Source organism: Mauremys reevesii, linkage group 10 (assembly GCF_016161935.1).
Source record: "Mauremys reevesii isolate NIE-2019 linkage group 10, ASM1616193v1, whole genome shotgun sequence".
Classification (NCBI taxonomy): Eukaryota; Metazoa; Chordata; order Testudines; family Geoemydidae; genus Mauremys; species Mauremys reevesii.
In genome coordinates this window covers 959,394-981,844 of record NC_052632.1, presented here as the reverse complement: position 1 = coordinate 981,844, position 22,451 = coordinate 959,394, and the positions used below count along the sequence as shown (strand labels likewise).

At 64.6% G+C, this 22,451-nt stretch overlaps 1 protein-coding gene across 4 annotated transcripts in view; it reads right to left on the bottom strand.

Moving 5' to 3' along the window:
* The window catches only part of MAN2A2 (mannosidase alpha class 2A member 2), a 36,332-nt gene extending 18,253 nt beyond the window's left edge, over positions 1-18,079 (bottom strand). Inside the window, exons 1-9 of one of the 4 annotated variants that reach the window (XM_039491512.1) lie at positions 18,014-18,079; positions 13,125-13,277; positions 11,422-11,679; positions 10,165-10,309; positions 7,892-8,063; positions 5,637-5,764; positions 5,247-5,420; positions 4,339-4,525; positions 4,071-4,248 (exon numbers count right to left, since the gene is read on the bottom strand). In XM_039491512.1, the coding sequence (XP_039347446.1) occupies positions 4,071-4,248; positions 4,339-4,525; positions 5,247-5,420; positions 5,637-5,764; positions 7,892-8,063; positions 10,165-10,309; positions 11,422-11,679; positions 13,125-13,256 (1,374 nt within the window). In that variant the 5' untranslated portion in view covers positions 13,257-13,277; positions 18,014-18,079. Of the gene's footprint in view, positions 1-4,070; positions 4,249-4,338; positions 4,526-5,246; positions 5,421-5,636; positions 5,765-7,891; positions 8,064-9,215; positions 9,272-10,164; positions 10,310-11,421; positions 11,680-13,124; positions 13,278-14,478; positions 14,577-14,858; positions 14,875-18,013 lie in introns of those variants that run through there. The other 3 variants (XM_039491514.1, XM_039491513.1, XM_039491515.1) reach the window with 3 other exon arrangements.
* Positions 18,080-22,451: the final 4,372 nt, after the last annotated feature.

The window sequence follows — 22,451 nt, the reverse complement described above, 5'->3', positions numbered from 1 at the left end:
ACTGCTGACTGAAAGGAGTGGCAGGGCGAGCTTCACCGTCCGGGCCCCCAAGACGTGCTGTGCCGTCCTCTGGCTTCCGTCGCCCTGAGCCTGGCCAAGACAAGGCCACGTCCACCGGCTCCAGCTCCATGCCAACCACTGCCTGGCATGGCAGACTTTGTCACCCCTCCCGTGTGCCCTTCTCCTTCCCCACCATATTCCTTTTCTTCCCTATCGCTCCCTTTTCCTGCCCCTCAAACAGGTCTGGTTTCGCCAGCCCAAGCTGTGTGTCCTGCCGTGAGCCTGGGAGCAGCCAGAGGCATGGCCAGCCAGCTTAACGCTGGGATGCATTTGCCAGGTCTCGGCATGGCTGGGCGCTGGGCCTATTTCTCCACCAGGGAGGCTGCATGGACGAGCTGACGCTGGAGCCTGAGGCTCCGTTTCTGGGCTGGGCTGGACTTTCCTCTCCCCAGCTGTTTGGCTGGCTTGGCCTTCTAGGAAACGGGCTCGGAGAACTATAGCACAGCCACCGCTCCAGCCCAGCTCAGCCAAGCCTGCTCCCGGAGGGGCCCCGGACAGCCTGGAGAGCGCTGGCGGCTGTCAGACAAGGGGCTTGCCTTCTGAAGAAGGTCAAGGAAAGTGTGGGCCCCTTACTGAATGGGGGAGGCAACCTAGTGACAGAGGATGTGGAAAAAGCTGAAGTGCTCAATGCTTTTTTTGCCTGTGTCTTCACGAACAAGGTCAGCTCCCAGACAGCTGCACTGGGCAGCACAGCATGGGGAGGAGGTGACCAGCCCTCTGCGGAGAAAGAAGTGGTTCGGGACTGTTTAGAAAACCTGGACGAGCACTAGTCCATGGGGCCGGATGCGCTGCGTCCGAGGGTGCTAAAGGAATTGGCGGATGTGATTGCAGAGCTACTGGCCATTATCTTTGAAAACTCATGGTGATCGGGGGAGGTCCCGGATGACTGGAAAAGGGTTAATGTAGTGCCCATCTTTAAAAAAGGGAAGAAGGAGGATCCGGGGAACTACAGGCCAGTCAGCCTCACCTCAGTCCCCGGAAAAATCATAGAGCATGTCCTCAAGGAATCAATTCTGAAGCACTTAGAGGAGAGGCAAGTGATCAGGAACAGTCAGCATGGATTCACCAAGGGCAAGTCATGCCTGACTAACCGAATTGCCTTCTATGAGGAGATAACTAGGTCTGTGGATGAGGGGAAAGCTGTGGACGTGTTATTCCTTGACTTTAGCAAAGTTTTTGATACGGTCTCCCACAGTATTCTTGCCGGCAAGTTAAAGAAGTATGGGCTGGATGAATGGACTATAAGGTGAATAGAAAGCTGGCTAGATCGTCGGGCTCAATGGGTAGTGATCAATGGTTCCATGTCTAGTTGGCAGCCGGTATCAAGCGGAGTGCCCCAGGGGTCGGTCCTGGGGCTGGTTTTGTTCAGTGTCTTCATTAATGATCTGGAGGATGGCATGGACTGCACCCTCAGCAAGTTTGCAGATGACACTTGTCACGGAGAGTGTGGGGGAGTCCGGCCCGGCACCCCTCTTCCTGGGAGTCACCGTGACTCTCAGCCAGCCAGTAAAACAGAAGGTTTATTGGACAACAGGAACGCAGGCTACAGCAGAGCTTGGAGATACAGCCAGGACCCCTCAATCTGGTCCTTCTGGGGGTGCAGGGAGCTTAGTTCCCAGCTTGGGATTCCCTTCACTGCACCCCCCAGCCCAAAAACAAAACTGACCCAACCCTCTCCAGCCAGCTCTCTGCCTTTGTCTAGCTTCCTGGGCAAAGGTGTTGACCTCCCCTCCCCCCTGCCTAGCTCAGGTTACAGGCTCAGGTCCTGTCCATCACCTAAAGTCCTCCCCGGCTCTCCCATCCCCCACACAGACAGTCCCTACTCCATCACAACACTAAACTGGGAGGAGTGGTAGATACGTGGGTGGGGACAGGATACAGAGGGACCTAGACCAGGGGTGGCCAACCTGTGGCTCTGGAGCCAGATGCGGCTCTTCAGAAGTTAATATGCGGCTCCCTGTACAGGCACCGACTCCGGGGCTGGAGCTACAGGCATCAATTTCCACTGTGCCAGGGGATGCTCACTGCTCAACCCCTGGCTCTGCCACAGGCCCTGCCCCCACTCCACCCCTTCCCGCTCCCTCCCCTGAGCCTGCAGTGCCCTCGCTCCTCCCTTTTCCCCCCAGAGCCTCCTGCACGCCATGGAACAGCTGATCGGGAGGTGCTGGGAGGAAGGGGGGAGGCGCTGATCGGCAGGGCTGTCAGTAGGCAGGAGGCGCTGGGAGGCGGGGAGCTGATGTGGGGCTGCTGATGTATTACTGTGGCTCTTTGGCAATGTACATTGGTAAATTCTGGCTCCTTCTCAGGCTCAGGTTGGCCACCCCTGACCTAGTCAAATTAGGGGATTGGGCCAAAAGAAATCTGATGAGGTTCAACAAGGACAAGTGCAGAGTCCTGCACTTAGGACGGAAGAATCCCATGCACTGCAACCGACTAGGGACCGAATGGCTGGGCAGCAGTTCTGCAGAAAAGGACCTAGGGGTTACAGCGGACGAGAAGCTGGATATGAGTGAGCAGTGTGCCCTTGTTGCCAAGAAGGCTAATGGCATTTTGGGCTGTATAAGTAGGAGCATTGCCAGCAGATCGAGGGACGTGATCATTCCCCTCTATTCAGCACTGGTGAGGCCTCATCTGGAGTACTGTGTCCAGTTTTGGGTCCCACAATACAAGAAGGATGTGGAAAAATTGGAGAGTCCAGCAGAGGGCAACAAAAATGATTAGGGGGCTGGAGCACATGACTTATGAGGAGAGGCTGAGGGAACTGGGATTGTTTAGCCTGCAGAAGAGAAGAATGAGGGGGGATTTGATAGCTGCTTTCAACTACCTGAAAGGGGGTTCCAAAGAGGATGGATCTAGACTGTTCTCAGTGGTAGAAGATGACAGAACAAGGAGTAATGGTTTCAAGTTGCGGGGGGGAGGTCTAGGTTGGATATTAGGAAAAAAAATTTCACTAGGAGGGTGGTGAAGCACTGGAATGGGTCACCTAGGGAGGTGGTGGAATCTCCTTCCTTAGAGGTTTTTAAGATCAGGCTTGAGAAAGCCCTGGCTGGGATGATTTAGTTGGGGGTTGGTCCTGCTTTGAGCAGGGGGTTGGACTAGATACCTCCTGAGGTCCCTTCCAACCCTGAGATTCTGTGATTCTCTGATTCTGAAGCCGCGCAGCACCATCACTGGGCACTAGGGACACTGCTCCAGGGAACACTTCCCATCACAAATGCTTTGACAGGTTTTCCTTCTTCCTGCACCTTTGGTAGAAGGGGCCGGGCCATTCAGTGGGGTGCGTGCCTGGCACTGAGCAGGCAGAGGGCTCCCTAGGCCAAACCCCAGGCCTCCTTTAACCCTGTTTAACATGGGACAGTGACAGGGTCGTGTTAGCACCTGTGACTCTTTGGGTTCATATATTCCATCAAGACTAATATAACTCCCTGCACCGCCCGGTGTCCTCCAGGGGGTGGGGCTCCACCTGCACACCCCCAGCATTCCCCAGGGGGCAGGGCTCCTCCCCACATCCCTGGCATCCCCCAGGGGGCAGGGCTCCACCCATACACCCCCGGCATCCCCCAGGGGGCAGGGCTCCCCTCACACCCTTGGCATCCCCCAGGTGGTAGGGCTTCCCCACACATCCCTGGCATCCTCCAGGGGGTGGGGCTCCCCTCACACCCTTGGGATCCTACAGGGGGTGGGGCTCCACCCGCACACCCCCAGCATTCCCCAGGGGGCAGGGCTCCTCCCCACATCCCTGGCATTCCCCAGGGGGCGGGGCTCCACCCGCACATCCCCGGCATCCCCCAGGGGGCAGGGCTTCCCCCCACATCCCTGGCATCCTCCAGGGGGTGGGGCTCCACCCGCACACCCCCGGCATTCCCCAGGAGGAGGGGCTCCCCCCCCACATCCATGGCATCCCCCAGGGGGTGGGGCTCCCCCCTCATATCCCCCAGGGGGCGGGTGGGGCTCTCCTGGACCCCCCAGCACGTCCCAGCTGCAGCCCCTTTGGGAGTCCGGTGCAGTACCTGCACGTGCAGGCTGGGGTGGGCGTTGAGGAAGTCGAAGAGGCGCTGGTAGTTGAGGAACTGGGCGTCCCACTCCTGGGGCTTGTCGTAGCGGAAGTCGTCTCCCAGAGGCACCAGCAGCACCTTGCTGCGGAACAGCTTGGACTTCTTGCGGTACTGGTCCAGCAAGAGCTGTGCCCTGCAGCAGAACAAGGCGAGAGGCCTCAGGGGGCTGGGCCAGCCAGGAAGGCTCAGCCTCGGGCCGAGTGGCGGGGCGCAGCTCACTCACCGTTCGGCCACATTGGCCTCGGTGATGGCTCTGGGCGGCACCTTCCATGGACAGTTGATCCTGCCTCCCGGCAGGCGCTTGAAGTCAAACTGGCAGCAGATCTTGGGGTCAGGGCCGCAGGTGTGGGGCACGTCGTAGCTGTAGAAGGGCATCATGTGGCAGAAGATATCAGTGCTGGAGTCTGGGTCTGCAGAGAAGCAGCCAGCTGAGTCGGTGTGCCCACCCCGGGCACCGTCTGCCTGTGCTTCGCTGGCACAGCTGAGCAGGCAGCGGCCGTACCAGCCGGGCAGCACCAGGGCACTCCTAGGGAAGGCAGCGCCCACGCCGGGCGTGGGCCTGGCCCCAGGTTAGCGGGATGGGAAGCAGCCAAGGGGGAGGGGAGGAGAGACTGTGGCAGAGCAGCAGCTGCCCGCTGGCCACGAAGGCGCTGGCTAGCGAGAGTCAGGGCAGAGCAGGCGAGCAGCCAGCGTGCCGTGCCCCCCAGACCCCACCCATGGGAGTTCGGGGGGGGGATGGAGCCACGTGGCACCCCGGAAGGGCCCCCCACCCAGCCAAGAGCCAGGAGGGGGAGCCACCAGAGCCAGGAATGGCAGCAGCGGGCCCATGGCCCAGGGAAGGGGAGCCCAGCTTGCCTGAACTCCAGCTCCAGCAGCCCCAGGCCAGGGCAGGACGGGGGAGCCGCACCCGAAGGACGCTGGGACCCAGCCACACATGGGATGGGAGCAGCGGCGGGGCCTGGCAGGGCAGGCTCAGCTCAGCGCCAGAGGCCCCCAGAGTCCCTCAGGGACTGGGACAGGTGGAAGGGGGCTGCTCCTCGGTCAGACAGCTGCATGTGGGCAGGGATCACTGCGCCGCAGGAAAGAGGGCAGCAACCGTCACCCACCCCCAGCCCCAGGCAGCCCTCTCACCCCAGGTCTGTCTCCACATGAACTCCAGGCTGTGGGTGGCAGCGAAGTGCTTCTTGATGGCGTAGTGCACCCTCTGGATCAGCATGCTGGTCAGGTTGGCGCGTCTCAGCAGGTAGGGCATGGTGGCGCTGTGCCCAAAGGGGTCGACGGCCCAGCCGGACCGCGGGCTCACACCTGCAGGCAGTCGCCCCACAGACTTCTTAGGGCAGGTTGTGCCCGGAAGGCACCGAGTGAGGCTGGATGGGGCGGGCCTGGCGCCCCCCCAAGGGCGCAGCCCCAGACGTGGGCAGCACACCCAGCCCCACAGCCCCCACAGCCCCCTGGCCACGGGCACAGCCGTGAGGAGACACGGGCTGGGCGGGTCTGCGCTGCCCCCCCCCATTCACTCACCGATGTTCTTCTCCAGCCACTGGTGCCCCTCAATCAGCTGGTCGATCATGGCGAAGTAGTGGGAATTGGCCTCGTCGGGCATCACCCAGCCGCCCGTCACCATCTCCAGCTGCCCACTGCCAACCAGCCTGCAGGGGGCACCAGAGAGTCAGGGGCAGAGAGAGGGCCCACAGCCAGCGCCCCCGCCCCACGGCCAGCACCCCACTGCCAGCGCCCCCGCCCCATGGCCAGCACCCCACGGCCAGCACCCCTGCCCCACGGACAGCACCCCCGCCCCACGACCAGCAACCCACTGCCAGCGCCCCCGCCCCATGGCCAGCACCCCATGGCCAGCACCCCTGCCCCACGGACAGCAGCCCTGCTCCATGGTCTGTGCCCCAGTCCCACGGCCAGCACCCCCGCCCCATGGCCAGCACCCCACAGCCAGCGACCCTGCCCCACAACCAGCAACCCACTGCCAGCGCCCCTGCCCCATGGTCTGTGCCCCTGCTCCACGGCCAGCACCCCTGCCCCACGACCAGCACCCCACTGCCAGCGACCCTGCCCACAGCCAGCAGCCCTGCTCCATGGTCTGTGCCCCAGTCCCACGGCCAGCACCCCCGCCCCATGGCCAGCACCCCACAGCCAGCACCCCTGCCCCACAACCAGCAACCCACTGCCAGCGCCCCTGCCCCATGGTCTGTGCCCCTGCTCCACGGCCAGCACCCCTGCCCCACGACCAGCAACCCACTGCCAGCGCCCCTGCCCCATGGTCTGTGCCCCAGTCCCACGGCCAGCACTCCAGCCCCACAGCCCGTGCCCCACGGCCAGCACCCCTGCCCCAAGGCCAACACCCCTGCCCCATGGTCAGCGCCCAGTCCCACAGCCAGCGCCCCTGCCCCACGGACAGCACCCCACTGCCAGCACCCCTGCCCCATGGCCAGCACCCCACGGCCAGCACCCCTGCCCCACGGACAGCACCCCACTGCCAGCGACCCTGCCCACAGCCAGCAGCCCTGCTCCATGGTCTGTGCCCCAGTCCCACGGCCAGCACCCCCGCCCCATGGCCAGCACCCCACAGCCAGCACCCCTGCCCCACACCCAGCAACCCACAGCCAGCGCCCCCGCCCCATGGCCAGCACCCCATTGCCACCACCCCAGCCCCACCGACACCACCCCACAGCCACCGACCCTGCCCACAGCCAGCAGCCCTGCTCCATGGTCTGTGCCCCAGTCCCACGGCCAGCACCCCCGCCCCATGGGCAGCACCCCACAGCCAGCACCCCTGCCCCACAACCAGCAACCCACAGCCAGCAGCCCTGCTCCATGGTCTGTGCCCCAGTCCCACGGCCAGCACCCCTGCCCCACGACCAGCACCCCACTGCCAGCGACCCTGCCCACAGCCAGCAGCCCTGCCCCATGGTCTGTGCCCCAGTCCCACGGCCAGCACCCCAGCCCCACGGCCAGCACCCCACTGCCAGCGCCCCTGCCCCACAACCAGCAACCCACTGCCAGCGCCTCTGCTCCATGGTCTGTGCCCCTGCTCCACGGCCAGCACCCCTGCCCCACGACCAGCACCCCACTGCCAGCGACCCTGCCCACAGCCAGCAGCCCTGCCCCATGGTCTGTGCCCCAGTCCCACGGCCAGCACCCCTGCCCCACGGCCAGCAACCCACGGCCAGCGCCCCCGCCCCACGGACAGCAACCCACTGCCAGCGCCCCTGCCCCATGGTCTGTGCCCCTCCTCCACGGCCAGCACTCCTGCCCCACGACCAGCACCCCACTGCCAGCGACCCTGCCCACAGCCAGCAGCCCTGCCCCATGGTCTGTGCCCCAGTCCCACGGCCAGCACTCCAGCCCCACAGCCAGTGCCCCACGGCCAGCACCCCTGCCCCAAGGCCAACACCCCTGCCCCATGGTCAGCGCCCACACCCCACGGCCAGCGCCCCTGCCCCACTGCCGGCACCCCCATACTACGGCCCCATGGCCCCACCCCACAGCCAGCACCCCTGCCCCACGGCCAGTGCTCCCGCCCCACAGCACCTCCTGTAGGCACACCCAACAGCCAGTGCCCCACCCCACTGCCAGTGCCCCCACCCCACTGCCAGCGCCCTGCCCTATGGCCAGAACCCCTGCCCCACGGCACCTCCTGCAGGCTCACCCAACAGCCAGTGCCCCCACCCCATGGCCAGCACCCCCATATCTCCATTGGGTGCCCAGGCTGGGGAGAGCGGGTGCTGTCCCTGCCCACGGAGCACAGGCTGTTGCCCCCCTACCTGCGCACCGCAGCACGTTTCTGGGTGCTGATGTTGTCCCACCACTTGGAGAAGAAGGAGATCTCGGACCAGATGAAGCGGCGGCGCGGGTCCTCCTGCAGCTTCAGCACCATGCTGTTCAGGATGTGCTGCGTCTGGTCTGCGTAGTACTTCTCAAAGGTCTTGATCCAGCCTGCGCAACAAGCACAGGGCAGGGCCTGAGTGCGGAGCCCTGCCTGGGGGGCTACGTTCCCTCTAAGCTGCATGGCCACGCAGCAGCCTATTAACTGCCATGCAGGCACTCAAGGCTGCAGCGGGGAGATATTCCTCTCCCTCAGCCTCAGTCCCAGCCCCAACCCAGCCTGGCCCAGACCTGCCGCGGCTGGGGGAGGGATGCCCTTCCCCCAGGCCCTGTGACACTCTGTACCTCGGGGATCACCCTGCACCCCCATGTTCATCCTTGTAATAGGATTGTGTGGTATCCAGTGCAAAGTTTGTCATGTCGGGTGTCTTCGGAAGGCTCATGGTGCACTGAGCATGGTTGTTCTAGTGAGGTTATAGGTTATAATTTGTATATAGTTATGAGGCTGAAAATGTGGCCTCATGGCTTAAAACAAGCCCAGGCAAAACTCTCCAGGAGCAGAGGGGCAGTTCACACCTCATCAGGGCATGGATGGGACAAACCCAGCCCAGCCCCACAAGAACAAAGGACTCTGGCCTAGGCAGCACCAAAGGCTCTGTTGGACTCTCGAGGGAGTCGCCCCCCTTCCCTTGGTTAGTCAGGGACTACGGTGAGGTGATGCTCACCTGACCCTGAACGGGGGCGGGGGGAAGCCAAGAGGGCCGAAAGAACATGATAAAAGGGAGAGACGTTTGTCAGGCTCTTCCTCTCTCTTGTAAAAGCAGCAGAGAGTCCTGTGGCACCTTATAGACTAACAGACATATTGGAGCAGGAGCTTTCGTGGTGAATGCACCCGATGAAGTGGGGATTCACCCACGAAAGCTCATGGTCCAGTACGTCTGTTAGTCTATAGGGTGCCACAGGACTCTCTGCTGCTTTTACAGATCCAGAGTAACACGGCTCCCCCTCTGATACTATTCCTCTCTCTTCCACCTCCATCTACAGACATCACCACCAAGCGCTGATCGAAGGGGAGAGCCTGGCTGAAGAGCAGCCAGCCAGCCTGTGGTGAGAAACATCTCAGTTTGTAAGGGCATTGGAAGTGCTCAGATCAGCTTAGAATGCGTTTTGCTTTTATTTCATTTGACCACATCTGACTTCTTGTGCTTTGACTTATAATCACTTAAAATCTATCTTTGTAGTTAATAAATCTCTTTGTTCTACCTGAAGCAGTGCGTTCGGTTTGAAGCGTCTCAGAGACTCCCCTGGGGATAACAAGCCTGGTACATATAAATGTCTTTGTTAAATTGACAAACTTATATAACTGGACACTGCAAGATGGAGGTTCCCAGGGTTGTGTCTGAGACTGGAGATATTGGCTAGTGTCAGTCGGCTGCACAATCCAAGCAGCAGCTGGCCAAAAGGGTCCACTCATGTAGCTGGGAGCAGCTGACATGCCAGAGGCCGTGCATGACCAGCCCAGGAGTGGGGGGTTCTCACGGCAGAGCAGGGTCAGGCTGGCTCCCAGAGTCGAGGACTGGAGTGACCCAGCAGATCACTGGTCCAGATAACACCAGGGGAACATCACAGTGGCGTAGAGAAGCCCCTCTCCTGGACCCAGCCTAGCCTGGCCCGCACCTGCTGTGGCTGGGGGAGAGATGCCCCCTGCCTCAGCCCAGGTGCTGCTGTGGAAGCTGGGGGGAGTCCTCTGTCCCCACTGCAGCCCCGGGGAAGCCTGCACCCCAAACCCCTCATCCCATCCCCATCCAGAGCCCTCACCACCCCCTGCACCCCAACCTTCTGCCCCAGCCCTGAGTCCCCTCCTGCACCCCAAACCCATCAGCCCAGGCCCCACCCCAGGCCTGAGGGGGTCCTGTTGTCTGTACCTGTCTTGGACTGTGTTCCTGTCGTCTAAATAACCCTTCGGTTTTACTGGCTGGCTGAGAGTCGCGGTGACTCGCAGGAAGCCAGGGGTGCAGGGCCCGGACTCCCCCAGGCTCCGTGACAGGAACACTGCTGAGAAGCCAAAGGGCCGTGTCTGGGATCCTCCCTCTGTGGGGCCTGGTGGCCATGCCCAGGACCCTTTGCCAGGGGATTCCCCACAGCTCAGCCTAGGGCCCTAAGCCCAGGGCCAGGGTCCAAGGCCCCAGCCTGCTCCATGGGCCCCACTCACCTGGGTCATTATGGGAGTGTGGCACCACGAACACCTGCAGGGGCTCTGTGTCCCACTCGTGGGGCTCGTAGGTGATGTCAAAGCCCTGCTTCCACACGCCACCATCCTGGTTATCGAAGGGCAGCACCGAGGCCACGGCCAGCATCTGCCAGGCCAGGGACCATGCTCAGTGGGAGCAGCCAGCCTGGGGCCGTCAGTCCAGCCCCAGCCCCAGACCACTCTGACCCCCCTGCCCTTCACCCCCCCCAATTCCCCTGCCCTTCGCCCCCCCACAGGCGACTCTCCCTCCGAACCCCCAGCCCTCTGCAAATGGCTCCCCCTCCGACCGACCAGCCCCTCGGCCTCCCTCAGGCGGCTCCCCTCCGGCCCCCAACCCCTCGGCCCCCCTCAGGGGGCTCCCCCTCCGACAGCCCAGCCTCTCGGCCTTCCTCAGGCGGCTCCCCCTCCGCCCCCCCCAGCCCCTTGGCCCCCCTCAGGCAGCTCCTCCTCCGGCCCCCCCAGCCCCTCGGCCCCCTGCAAGTGGCTCCTCCTCCGGCCCCCAGCCTCGGCCCCTCAGGCAGCTCCTCCTCCGGCCCCCAGCCCCTCGGCCCCCTCAGGTGGCTCCTCCGACAGCCCAGCCTCTCGGCCTTCCTCAGGCTCCCCTCCGCCCCAGTCCCTTGGCCCCCTCAGGCAGCTCCTCCTCCGGCCCCCAGCCTCGGCCCCCGCAAGTGGCTCCTCCTCCGGCCCCCCCAGCCCCTCGGCCCCCTCAGGCAGCTCCTCCTCCGGCCTCCCCAGCCCCTCGGCCCCCCTCAGGTGGCTTCCCCTCCGACCTCCCAGCCCCTCGGCCCCCCTCAGGCGGCTCCCACTCCGACCTCCCAGCCCCTCATGCCCCTGCAGGCGGGTCCCCTCCAGCCCCCAGCCTCGGCCCCTGCAGGCGGCTCCACTCCGACCTCCCAGCCCCTCATGCCCCTGCAGGCGGCTCCCCTCCGGCCCCCAGCCTCGGCCCCTGCAGGCGGCTCCTCCGACCTCCCAGCCCCTCAGCCCCTGCAGGTGGCTCCCCTCCGGCCCCCATCCTCGGCCCCGCAGGCGGCTCCCCTCCAACAGCCCCTCGGCCCCGCAAGTGGCTCCTCTCCGCCCCAGTCCCTTGGCCCCACGCAGGCGGCTCCCCTCCGCCCTCCCCAGCCCCTCGGCCCCCCTCAGGCGGCTCCCCCTCCGGCCCCCAGCCTCGGCCCCCGCAGGCGGCTCTCCCTCCCACCTAGGCCCCCGGCCCTCGCTCACCTGCAGGTCTGGCTTCTGGCCCCCACTCCCCAGTGCGAACTGGCAGTCCTGTGGGGAGATGGAGAAGAAGCTGGGCCGGCTCTCGGGGGGCAGCACCCAGGAGCCGTTGGGTGTGCGGTAGGGTAGCAGCACCGGCTGCCCGTCCGCGTGGGCCGTCAGCTCCAGCACCGACTCCTTAATGTGGCTGATGATCTCGTGGTTCTCCTCCAGCAGCTGCTCCAGCTGCTCAATGCGGTTCTGTAGCACCGAGATCTGGCTCTGCAGGTCACAGACACGGGGTGAGAGCAGCCCCTGGGGGGCGAGGGGGCCCCCAGCCTAGCGCTGCCCCAGCCGCCCCCCAGCTCATCCTGCAGGTCACAGACACGGGGTGAGAGCAGCCCCCAGGCGGTGAGGGGGCCCCCAGTCTAGTGCTCCCCCAGCCCACCCTGCAGTTCACAGACATGGGGTGAGAGCAGCACCCCCCTGCCCCTGAAATGCTGGGGGAAGCTGCCCATCCATTGTCCACAAGGCACCGCAGCAGCTCCAGGGGACGCAGATTCACGCAGCTGCACCCCAGAACTAACGGGGTCCCTGGACATTTGCCCAAGTCACTCTCTTCCCACAGAATGTTTAGGTTCAGTGACCCCCCATTTTCCAGCAGAGTGGTGAGTACAAGGGCCCAGCGGGGCTGCCTGGGGAGGCCCCCAGCGTAAGAGCTGCTGGGCTGATGGCCTGGCAGTGCACTCTGCAGGGAGCGGGCCAGGGGCTCAGGAGGGGAGGCTCCCCCACCCCGTCAGCACTGGGGGCCTGCCATGCAGGGAGCAGAGTCAGGGTTCGGTAGGTAGCGCTCTCCTCTCACAGTCAACAAAAGACCCTAATGCCCCAGGGCAGCGCTGGGGGGCACTGGGCTGCAGGGAGCAGGGTGGGGCACTCAGCAGGGGGCGCTCTCCCCTGGCAGTCAGGGCTGGCCCCGATCCCCCAGGCTGGCGCTAAGGGCGCTGGGTGCAGAGGTGCAATCCCAGACAAAAAGCATGTTCCGTAAATCTGGGCAGGCAGCCAGGGCCCAGCAGCTGGCGAATGCCAGTCAGCTCCCAAAGCCCCCGGCAGTTAGGGTGACCCGACAGCAAGTGTGAGAAATCGGGACAGGGGGTGGGAGACTGTCCCAGGTCACCCTACCTGCAGTGCCACCCAGACAGGGAGCCTGCCACAGACTGTGCCGCTGTCCAGCTGCTGCCACATCCCACCCCAGAGGCGGCTGCATGTCAGTGGTGGACGAGTAACCCTGGAATAGACTTGACCCACACGTGGTGCACAACCCTGGAACTTTTCTTCCCCAAGTGGTCTAGGTCCCAGGGAGTGAGATCAGGGCCGGCTTTATGAAGGGTGGGGCCCGATTTGAATGCCCAGCGGCGGTCCGGGTCTTCTGCGGCACCGAAGGATCCCCCGTCGCCGAAACGCCGCCCAAGACCCAGAGCGGACCCCCTCCCGCCCCGCTGCCAGAGGAGTAAAAAACTCCTAAGGCGCGGGGCCCAATTCCAGGGAATCGGGGGAATCGGTTTAAAGCCGGCCCTCGCTGAGACTCCCGGGCCCCTCAGCACTCAGCCTCCCCAAGCTGCCAACACGCGGCTGGGTGGGCAAGGGGGGACTCCCCTGCAGGCACCATGGGAGGTGATGGCAGAGAGCCCCAGCCCCACTCCCCATCCGCTGGGGGCAGGGCCACTTACCCGTGGGAAGTTGCCCCCGCTCTGGGGCCGGGCAGGGTCGTGCTGCACTCGGTCCAGCATCAGGTAGAGGGAGAAGACGGCGACGCAGAAGATGGCGGCTCCGCACACCGTCACCTGCTTCTTCAGCTTCATCCCGGGGCTGCGAGGACCCACCTGCCACCAAGTCAGCCAGAGACCAAGGTCAGCGCCCCACGCCAGGCCCCCCACCCCCACCGCGGCCAGCCCCCCACCCTCCACTGCACCCAGCCCCCCACGCCAGGCCCCCGGCCCCCCCTGCGGCCAGCCCCCACGCCAGGCCCCATGCCAGGCCCCTCACCCCCCCTGCGGCCAGCCCCCCAGACGGACCCCCAACCCCCACTGCAGCGCGCCCCCCGGCGGACCCCCACCCCCACTGCGGCCAGCCCCCAGGCGGACCCCCAACTCCCCCTGCGGCCAGCCCCCCAGACGGACCCCCAACCCCCACTGCGGCCAGCCCCCAGGCGGACCCCCAACCCCACTGCAGCCAGCCCCCAGGCGGACCCCAACCCCACTGCGGCCAGCCCCAGGCGGACCCCAACCCCACTGCAGCCAGCCCCAGGCGGACCCCAACCCCACTGCGGCCAGCCCCAGCGGACCCCAAACCCCACTGCGGCCAGCCCCAGGCAGACCCCAACCCCACTGCGGCCAGCCCCAGGCGGACCCCAACCCCCTGCGGCCAGCCCCAGACGGACCCCAACCCCTGCGGCCAGCCCCAGACTGACCCCAACCCCACTGCGGCCAGCCCCAGGCGGACCCCAACCCCACTGCGGCCAGCCCCCAGGCGGACCCCCAACTCCCCCTGCGGCCAGCCCCAGGCGGACCCCAACCTCACTGCGGCCAGCCCCAGGCGGACCCCAACCCCACTGCGGCCAGCCCCAGGCGGACCCCAACTCCCCTGCGGCCAGCCCCAGACGGACCCCCACCCCCTGCGGCCAGCCCCAGACGGACCCCCACCCCACTGCGGCCAGCCCCAGGTGGACCCACCCACCCCTGGGCTGCCCCACACCCAGACCCCCCAGCTCCCCCAGGCTCCGCAGCCCTTGCTGGGCCCCCCACCCCCTGGGCGACCCCAAACCCAGCACCCCCCCGGCTCCACAGACCGGGCCGCCCCACCCAGCCCCAGCCCCTCCAGGCTCCACAGCCCTGGCTGGGCCACCCACCCCTGGGCTGCCCCACACCCAGCTCCCCCAGCTCCCCCAGGCTCCGCAGCCCTTGCTGGGCCACCCACCCCCTGGGCCACCCCATACCCAGCCCCCCAGGCTCTGCAGCACAGGCTGGGTGAGCTGTGCCCTGTGCTGCCCAGCCCACAGCGACGCGCGGCGCCAGCGCTGCTCACAGACTCAGCAGAGGGGATGGGGGAGGCCTGTGGGGCCCAGCCGGAAGCCGGGCCCACCGGGCGATGCTGCCCTGCCGGCCCCGGAGCCCAGGCCACGTGCAATCAGTCTGCAGCAGGTGGGTTCCGGAGGCCCTGCCCCACGCCGGGCAGAGCACAGCTGTGGCCTGGTTACCCTAATCCCGCCTGGCTGGAGCCAGGCCGGCGGTATTTTTAGTCTGTGAAGCCTGGGACGGTGCCAGGAGCTGGGCAGGGAGCAGAGCGTTAATTACACCCTGCCCTGCACAACCCCCCAGCCGGGCACACGGCACTGCCCGCACAGGAAACCTGCTCCCCAGCCATGGAGGGCACTGGATCCCCTCCCCCACTGCGCTGCCACACACCCCCTCCTCTCACTGCACTCCTCCCCCTAGCTCCATCAGCACTGCATCCCCTCCCCCCCACTGCACCACCACACCCTGGCCCCTCCCCCCCACTGCACTCCCCCCCACACTGTGCACCACCACACACCGCCCCCCGCACGACAACACCCTGCCCCCGCACTGCACCACCACAACCCCCTCCTCCCCACTGCACCACCACACCTTGGCCCTCCCCACTGCACCACCACAACCTGCCCCCAGTGCACCAGCACAACCCCTCCCCACACTGCACCACCACACCCCAGCCCTCCCCATTGCACTTCCCCACACATACCCTGCACCACCACACACCGCCCCGCACGACAACACCCTGCCTCCCCACAACCCCTCCCCACACTGCACCACCACACCTTGGCCTCCCCACTGCACCACCACACTCCGGCCCCTCCCCACTGCACCCCACAACCCCTCCTCACACTGCACCCCACACCTTGGCCCTCCCCACTGCACCCCACACACACCCCCACACACTGCACCACCACACCCCGGCCCTCCCCACTGCACCACCACACACTGCACCACCACTGCACCACCTGCACTACTGCACCCCTTAGCTCCACCACCACCGCATCTCCTCCCCACTGCACCACCACACCCCTCACACACCCTGCACCACCACACCCCAGCCCCTCCCCCACACTGGATCACCACACAACACCCCCACACACTGCATCACAACACCCTGGCCCCTCCCCCACACTGCACCCACACACACCGGCCCCTCCCCTCACTGCACCCCCACCCCTCCACACTCACTGCACTGCCACACACCCTCCCCTCCTCTCACTGCACTACCGCACTCTTCCCCCTAGCTCCACCATCACCGTGTCTCCTTCCCCCACACTGCACCATCACACTCCAGCCCCTCCCCCACACTGCACCACCACACCCCAGCCCCTCCCCACACTGCACCACCACACCCCCTCCCCCTATTACATCACCATGCCCTTCCCCTCCCCATAGGCTCCACCACCATGTCCCTCCCCTGCCCTGCACCACCACACCCCCTCCTCTTACCAGTCCCAGGATTAACCCCTAAGGCAATTCAGCTGGAGTGGGTGGGTCCTCTGCAAAAGCCGCCCTCTTGCTCAGCCGGCCAGCTGGGCTGGGTGCAGGGACCGCTGGCGAGGGGCTCCGGCCTGGGCTCAACAGGAGGGCAGACTACCCAGTCCCAGTGCTCCCCTCTGGCCTTGCAATCAGCCTCTGGGGCCAGCGGGAGCTCTGGGGCAGGTTTCCCAGGGCTGGAAAGGGAGTGACCAATGCAACTGCCCTGCATGTGAGCCAAGAGCTGGCGTCCAGCCTGGCACGAGAATCACCCAGCCACAGGGCAGCAGCCGGAATAAGGCGGAAGAAATGGCTCCCAGCCCCCCAAGGCATTGGGCCACCTGGGGTGGGGCGGGGTGGCTGGCTGGTGTGCCTGTAACCCCCAGTCCACAAGTCACAGCAGCTGCCACCGGCAGGCTCCCAGGGCTCCCCACCCCCAGTCCCACTGCACACAGGGCCCAGAGGACACACTCCGGAATTTGCACAGCTCCGCTGGGACGGGGACGGGGCTCACCAGCTCTGTGAGCAGAGCGACTGGTGCCCTGGCAGCAGCCAGCCCCACTGTGCTCTCTTCCCAGCCACACAGCACAGCCAGGGGCTGGCACCGTCCCTGCCTTCCCGATGCCAACTAGTCACCAGCTCTGCTCAGGGACGCACAAGCTGCTCCCGCCTGGAGGGGCTGCTGCCAGGACTGAGCAGCCAGCCTGGGAGGGCGGATTCCAGCCAGACGCAGGCTCTCTGGGCACCTGGAGGGCCAGGGCTCAGCTTGGCACTGGGCAGAGGCAGGGAGCCCAGAGTGGGAGCAGGAGGGAGCGTGGAACAGGCAGAGGGCAGGGTGAGAGTGGGGGACGTGGCCTGGGCCCTGGCGAGGGCGCCGTCTGCCCTGGAAGCCAGGGAAGGGGCGCAGGCAAGCAAGCTGGTGGTAGCACCAGGAGGGAAGGCGATTATAGCTCAGGCCGTGCTCAGGGATCTCTCTGCGGGCCCAGGGGATGGGACAGGCTGGCTAAGCCAATAACTACAAGCAGCCTAGCAAAGCCGGGGAGAGCGTGACGGGAGGGGTCCCAGCCCGGCTCCTGCAGAGGAAATGGTAGCAGTGGGCTCTGAGGTCGTGCCAGGAAGTGGATAAGGGGGAACCAGCTGACATCACTTATTTGGCTTTGCAAGGCCTTTGAGCTAAGCTGGCCTGGAGCAGAACGTATGAAATGGTCAGTTTCCTGCCTGGGCACCGACTGCCAGCAGGGGCCGTATGGTTCTGTGCTAGGCCCGTGGGCTAACACGGTTATTCCGGCCCTGCACGGGGCTGAGCAGTGGGGGCAGAATTTATAGCTGACACAAAGTGACTGGGGTTTGTTAGGAGCAGGGGATTGTGAGGAGCGACAGGAGGCCTAGCCAAGCTAGGGGAACGGGCACCGTGATGGCAAACGAGGGAGACACAAATAATGTGCAGTGCCTACGCCCTACGATTCTGTTCATTCCCGCTCAGGACCCTGGCACCGGCCAGTGTCAGCAGGCAGGACGCTGGGCCGGATGGACCCTTGGCTGACCTGCTGCTCTGAAAGGAACGGTAGGAGCCCAGCACAGGGAGCTGGGCTGTGAGCACCCAGCCGGGTCTGGGGGCTGAGGAGTGGGATGGAGAACACGGGGCCCCAGTGCCCGCAGCGGCCTCCCCCGGATCCGGGTGCCCCAGGGCTGCAGGAGCCAGCAGCACTAGAGGGGTCTGGAGAAACTCCCCTTGAAGGGGGACTGCAGAGGCGGGGCTGATCCCCACAGCGCAGGGTGTGGGGGCAGGACAAGGGGCGCTGGCGGAGGCTGCCGGGGGGAGCCAGCCTGGTTCCCAGGCCGTGCTCGGCGCGGCGGGGGCCGGGTCCCCCGGGAGGCTCACGGGAGCGATGGACATTTCTCCAGCCTGGCCGGGGGCGCAACCCCCGCCGCAGGGGCCGGCGGGCCGATCGGGAGCTGTCCAGCCCGCACCGGGGCCGGGCCGCCCAGAGCCCCCGGGCCCCTCCGCCCCGGCCGGCAGCGCAGCCCGCGGCGCCAGGTGCGAGGCGCGGACCGGGCCCGGCTCCCCTTACCTCCGCCCGCTCCGGTGCGGCTCCGGCAGGCCCGGGCCCGGCTCCGCTCACATCCTCCGCCGGGCCGGGCCGGGCTCCGGTCCCCGGGCGCCCCCGCTCCTGGGCCGGCCGCGGCCTCCCCGGCAGCTGCCGCCTCCGCGCCCCGGGCTGCGCCGGCTGCTGGGGCCGGGCAGGAGGCAGCGAGCCGGGATGCGCCCAGGCCCTCCCCGCCGCCGGTCCCCTCCCCGCCTGTCAGTCCGCCCGCCCGCCCCCGCCTGTCCGTCCGCCCCCAGGCTGCCTGTCCGCCTGTCCGCCCGCCCCCGCCTGTCCGTCCGCCCCCAGGCTGCCTGTTCGTCCGCCCCCGCTGTCTGTCCGACCGCCCCCACGCCTGTCCGCCCGCCCCCAGGCTGTCTGTCCATCTGCCCGCCCACCCCTGCCTGTCCATTCGCCCCCGGCTGTCCGTCCGCCCCCGCTGTCCGTCTGCCCCCGGCTGTCTGTACGTCCGGCCCCCAGCCCACCTGTCCGTCCGCCCCTCCCGGCTGTCTGTCCCCACCTGTACGTCTGTCCACCCCGCCTGTCTGTCCGTCCACCCCCGTCTGTCCGTCCGCCCCTCCCGGCTGTTTGTCTGCCCCCTCCCCGGCTGTCTGTCCGCCCCTGGCCTGGCTGTCTGTCCGCCCCAGCCTGGCTGTCCAACCCCGGCTGTCAGTCCGTCCCCTGCCTGTCTGTCCGCCCAACTCTGCTATCTGTCCCCTCCGACTGTCAATCTGTCAACCCTCACGGCTGAAGGCCCACCCCATCCCCGTCTGTCTGTCTGTCCCCACCCCGGCTGTCCACCCTCTGGCTGTCCGCCCCCAGCTGTCTGTCTGTCAACCCCCCCTCACAGCTGTCTCTCTGCCCCCCTTCCCCGGCTGTCTGTCTCCCCCCCGCTCCCCGCTGTCTCGCCCCTTAGCTGGGAGAGTCATTTCACCAGTGTGCAGGGGGAACCCTCCAGGCTGCCAGGGCTGCAGCAACAGGGAAACCACACCGAGGTCCCGGTGTCAAGCCAGTTGGAAGGGAAGGCAAAATCTGAGATTCAGAACCCCCCTTCCCTTGCTCCCCTAAGGGTTAAACAAGAGAGTTCGGGACCCAGCACCACGCTCAGCTCCAGCCAGTGGTGGATTAGCCACTGGGCCAACAGGGCCCATGCCCAGGGGGCCCCTGCACCCTGTCCCCACTCCCCAGCTGGACAACTTTTACTGGCCAAACTGCACCCCGTGGACAGAGCACCCTGCAGTAAGTGACTGAGGAGCAGTAAAGCAAAGGGGGATTAGTGAGAGACGGGGGTGCTGGAGGCTCCGAGAGGTGTGGTTCCAGGAGGCAGAGGAGCCTACGGCTTAACCCCCTAGAGAGAGTGGACCCCCCCCCCCCAAAGGCTGTTGCACTGAAGAGGTTCCTCCCAGGGACCGTGGGGAGCCGAGAGAGCACAGGCCTGTGAGTCCGTGACCACTTGGGAACAGCGTGGAGATGGCCTATAACCATCTCCGTAAGAAGGACATTGTAGAGCTGTGCAGAGAGAGAGGGTTGCGCATTGGAAAGCTCACCAAGGCACAGCTGATTGCTCAGCTGGAGGAGAATGATCACTCTAAGGAGCCGGTTCCTGACCCAGCTGGGGCCTCGAGAGAGGCTGGGAGCAGCCAGGCAGCCCCAGGATCATCCCAGCCACCGACCCAACCGGGGATGTGGGAGGGGCTGAAAGCAGCCAGGCAGCCCTAGGATCCACCTACCCGACCAGCAGGGGATCTTCCCGACGGAGTTCCCCGTTGGTGGAGCTGAGAGGGTTGGAGTTGGAAATGGAGCTGAAACTGAAAGAGCTGGAGAACCATGAGAAAGAACGGCAGGACCGTGAGAGACCGAGGCAGCATGAACTGGCGATGGCGGAGCTGAGAAGCAGAGAGACCCCTTCCGTGGTGAGTGGGGATGGGCCCAGGGGGGCTAAGCCCGCAGGGAACTCCAATATAAAAGTGCTGCCTCAGTTTAAGGAAGGGGATGATATAGATGCCTTCCTCACTGCCTTTGAGAAGGCCTGCAATGTGCACCAGGTTGACCCTGCAGACAGGCTTCGGCATCTCACCCCCTTACTGGGTCCCAAAGCCATAGGGATGTTCAGCCAGATGGATGGGGTGGAAGCAGGGGACTGTAACGATGCTGGTTCTGAGAGTGCCAATTCAGGACAAATTGCTTAAAGCAGGGAAGTCACAGCCCAAGGCTGGGGTTTTTCCACCTCAAAGGCAAACCAAACCAGCCAGACAAAGAGGACTTTGGTCTCACCCCACTGGCTAACCACAAGTCACACAAGCAATTTCCTTAAACACTCCAGTTTCCCAGTATCCCCACCAGTGCCACTCATTATAGGGACAAATGGTTATGAAAACCAATATCCCAGTAAAGAAAAAAGGTTCTCTCGATCCCAAAGGACCAAGCCCCAGACCCAGGTCAATATACACATCAGATCTTACCCACAAATCACGTTGTTGCCAATCCTTTAGAATCTAAAATCTAAAGGTTTATTCATAAAGGAAAAAGGTAGAGCTGAGAGTTAGAATCGGTTAAATGGAATCAATTCCATACAGTAATGGCACAGTTCTTGGTTCAGGCTTGCAGCAGTGATGGAGTAAACTGCAGGTTCAAATCAAGTCTCTGGAACATCCCCCGCTGGGATGGGTCATTCAGTCCTTTGTGCAGAGCTTCAGTTTGTAGCAAAGTCCCTCCAGAAGTAAGAAGCTGGATTGAAGACCAGATGGAGATGAGGCATCAGCCTTTTATAGTTTTTTCCAGGTGTAAGAACCTATTTGTTCTTACTGTGGAAAATTACAGCAAAATGGAGTCTGGAGTCACATGGGCAAGTCCCTGCATACTTTGCTGAGTTACAAGGCGTATCTGCCTTCTCTCCAGTTGTGTAGCCGATGGTCCTTAATGGGCCATCAAGCAGGCTAGGCAGAGCTTGTCTGGGATGTCTCCCAGAAGCACAGCATAAATTTGAAATACAGTCAGTATAGAGCCAATACTCATAACTTCAGCTACAAAACTGATCCGCACATACTGACAGCATAATCATAACCAGCAAATCATAACCTTGTCTTAGACACCTCATATGACCCCCTTTATACAAGACTTGGTGCCACTACAGGACTTTGGTTGCAACCATGTTTTATATGGTCCCAGTTCAAATCAATAACGTGACAGGGACTATGAACTGTTCAAACAAGCCCTGCTGCGCAGGTTTGAGCTGACCCCCGAGGCGTACAGGAAAAGGTTCCGGGGTGTGCAGAAGACCCAGGGGATGACGTATCTGGAACTGGTCACGCTGATGGGGGATACACCTGCAAGTGGGTGAATGGGGCCGGGGCCCAGACCCAGACTAGGGAGGACGTGATTGAACTGATGGGGCTGGAGCGACTATCTGAACTCTGTCCCCGACCTGAGGCTGTGGCTGGTGGACAAGAGGCCGACGGGCCTGCACGGCGCAGGGCGGCTGGCTGGCCAGTTTGTAGCCAGCTGGTCGGGATATGGAATCCCAGGGGGACAGGCCCACATCAGTGCAGAAGGGGAGTCTCAGATCAATCCCTCCTGAGAGGCACAGCCAATACCCCAGGTGACCGACCGGCCCCAGGGGACCAACGGGACTGAGGTGTAATTACTGTGGGCAGAGCAGCCACAGATGGGCCCTGTGCCCAAAGCTCAGGGGCAGGCTGAGCCCTCACAGGGCTGAGTGGGTGGGGGCCCAGCCGGAGGAGGCCTGGCTCCCCGGGCAGGAGGGGCTGGCAGTTCAGCCATGGCCCGAGAGCGAGGAGTCTCCCAGGCCAGCTCCTCTGGGGGGCCTGATGCTCAGGATTCAAAGTTCTCAGTCTACAGAGTGAGGGTGGGGTGGCCCCTGGGGACCGAGTGCCTCATTCCCCTGGAGGTGGATGGGAAGCAGGTCACAGGGTACTGGGACATGGGTGCTGAGGTGATGCTGGCCCGGCCCAAGGTGGTGGCCCCAGACTGGGTGGTGCCCAACACCTACCTGACCCTGACAGGGTGTGCGGGCCCCCGTTTAAGGTACCTGTGGCGAGGATACATCTGAAATGGGGGGCCAAGGAGGGGCCCAAAGATGTGGGGATGCACCATCAGTTGCCAACTGAGGTGCTGGTGGGGGCTGACCTGGCAGATTGACCCGGCGGCCCCCAGAGTGCCCTAGTCGTCACCCATACCAGAGCCAGCGAAGAGCGCTCTGCCCTGACCCCGGGGCCGGGGCCCTGCCGGGGGTGCAGGCCCCTACCCCAGTGGGAAAGGAGCCACTGGGGACAGGACTTGGCGGGGCTGTGGCCTCAGACCCAGCCAGCGAGAGGGAGCAGGTCCCACTCCCTGCCCCAGCAGCTGGGTTCCAGGCCGAGCTGCGGAAGGGTCCCTCCTTGGAGAAGCTGAGGGAACTTGCTGGCCA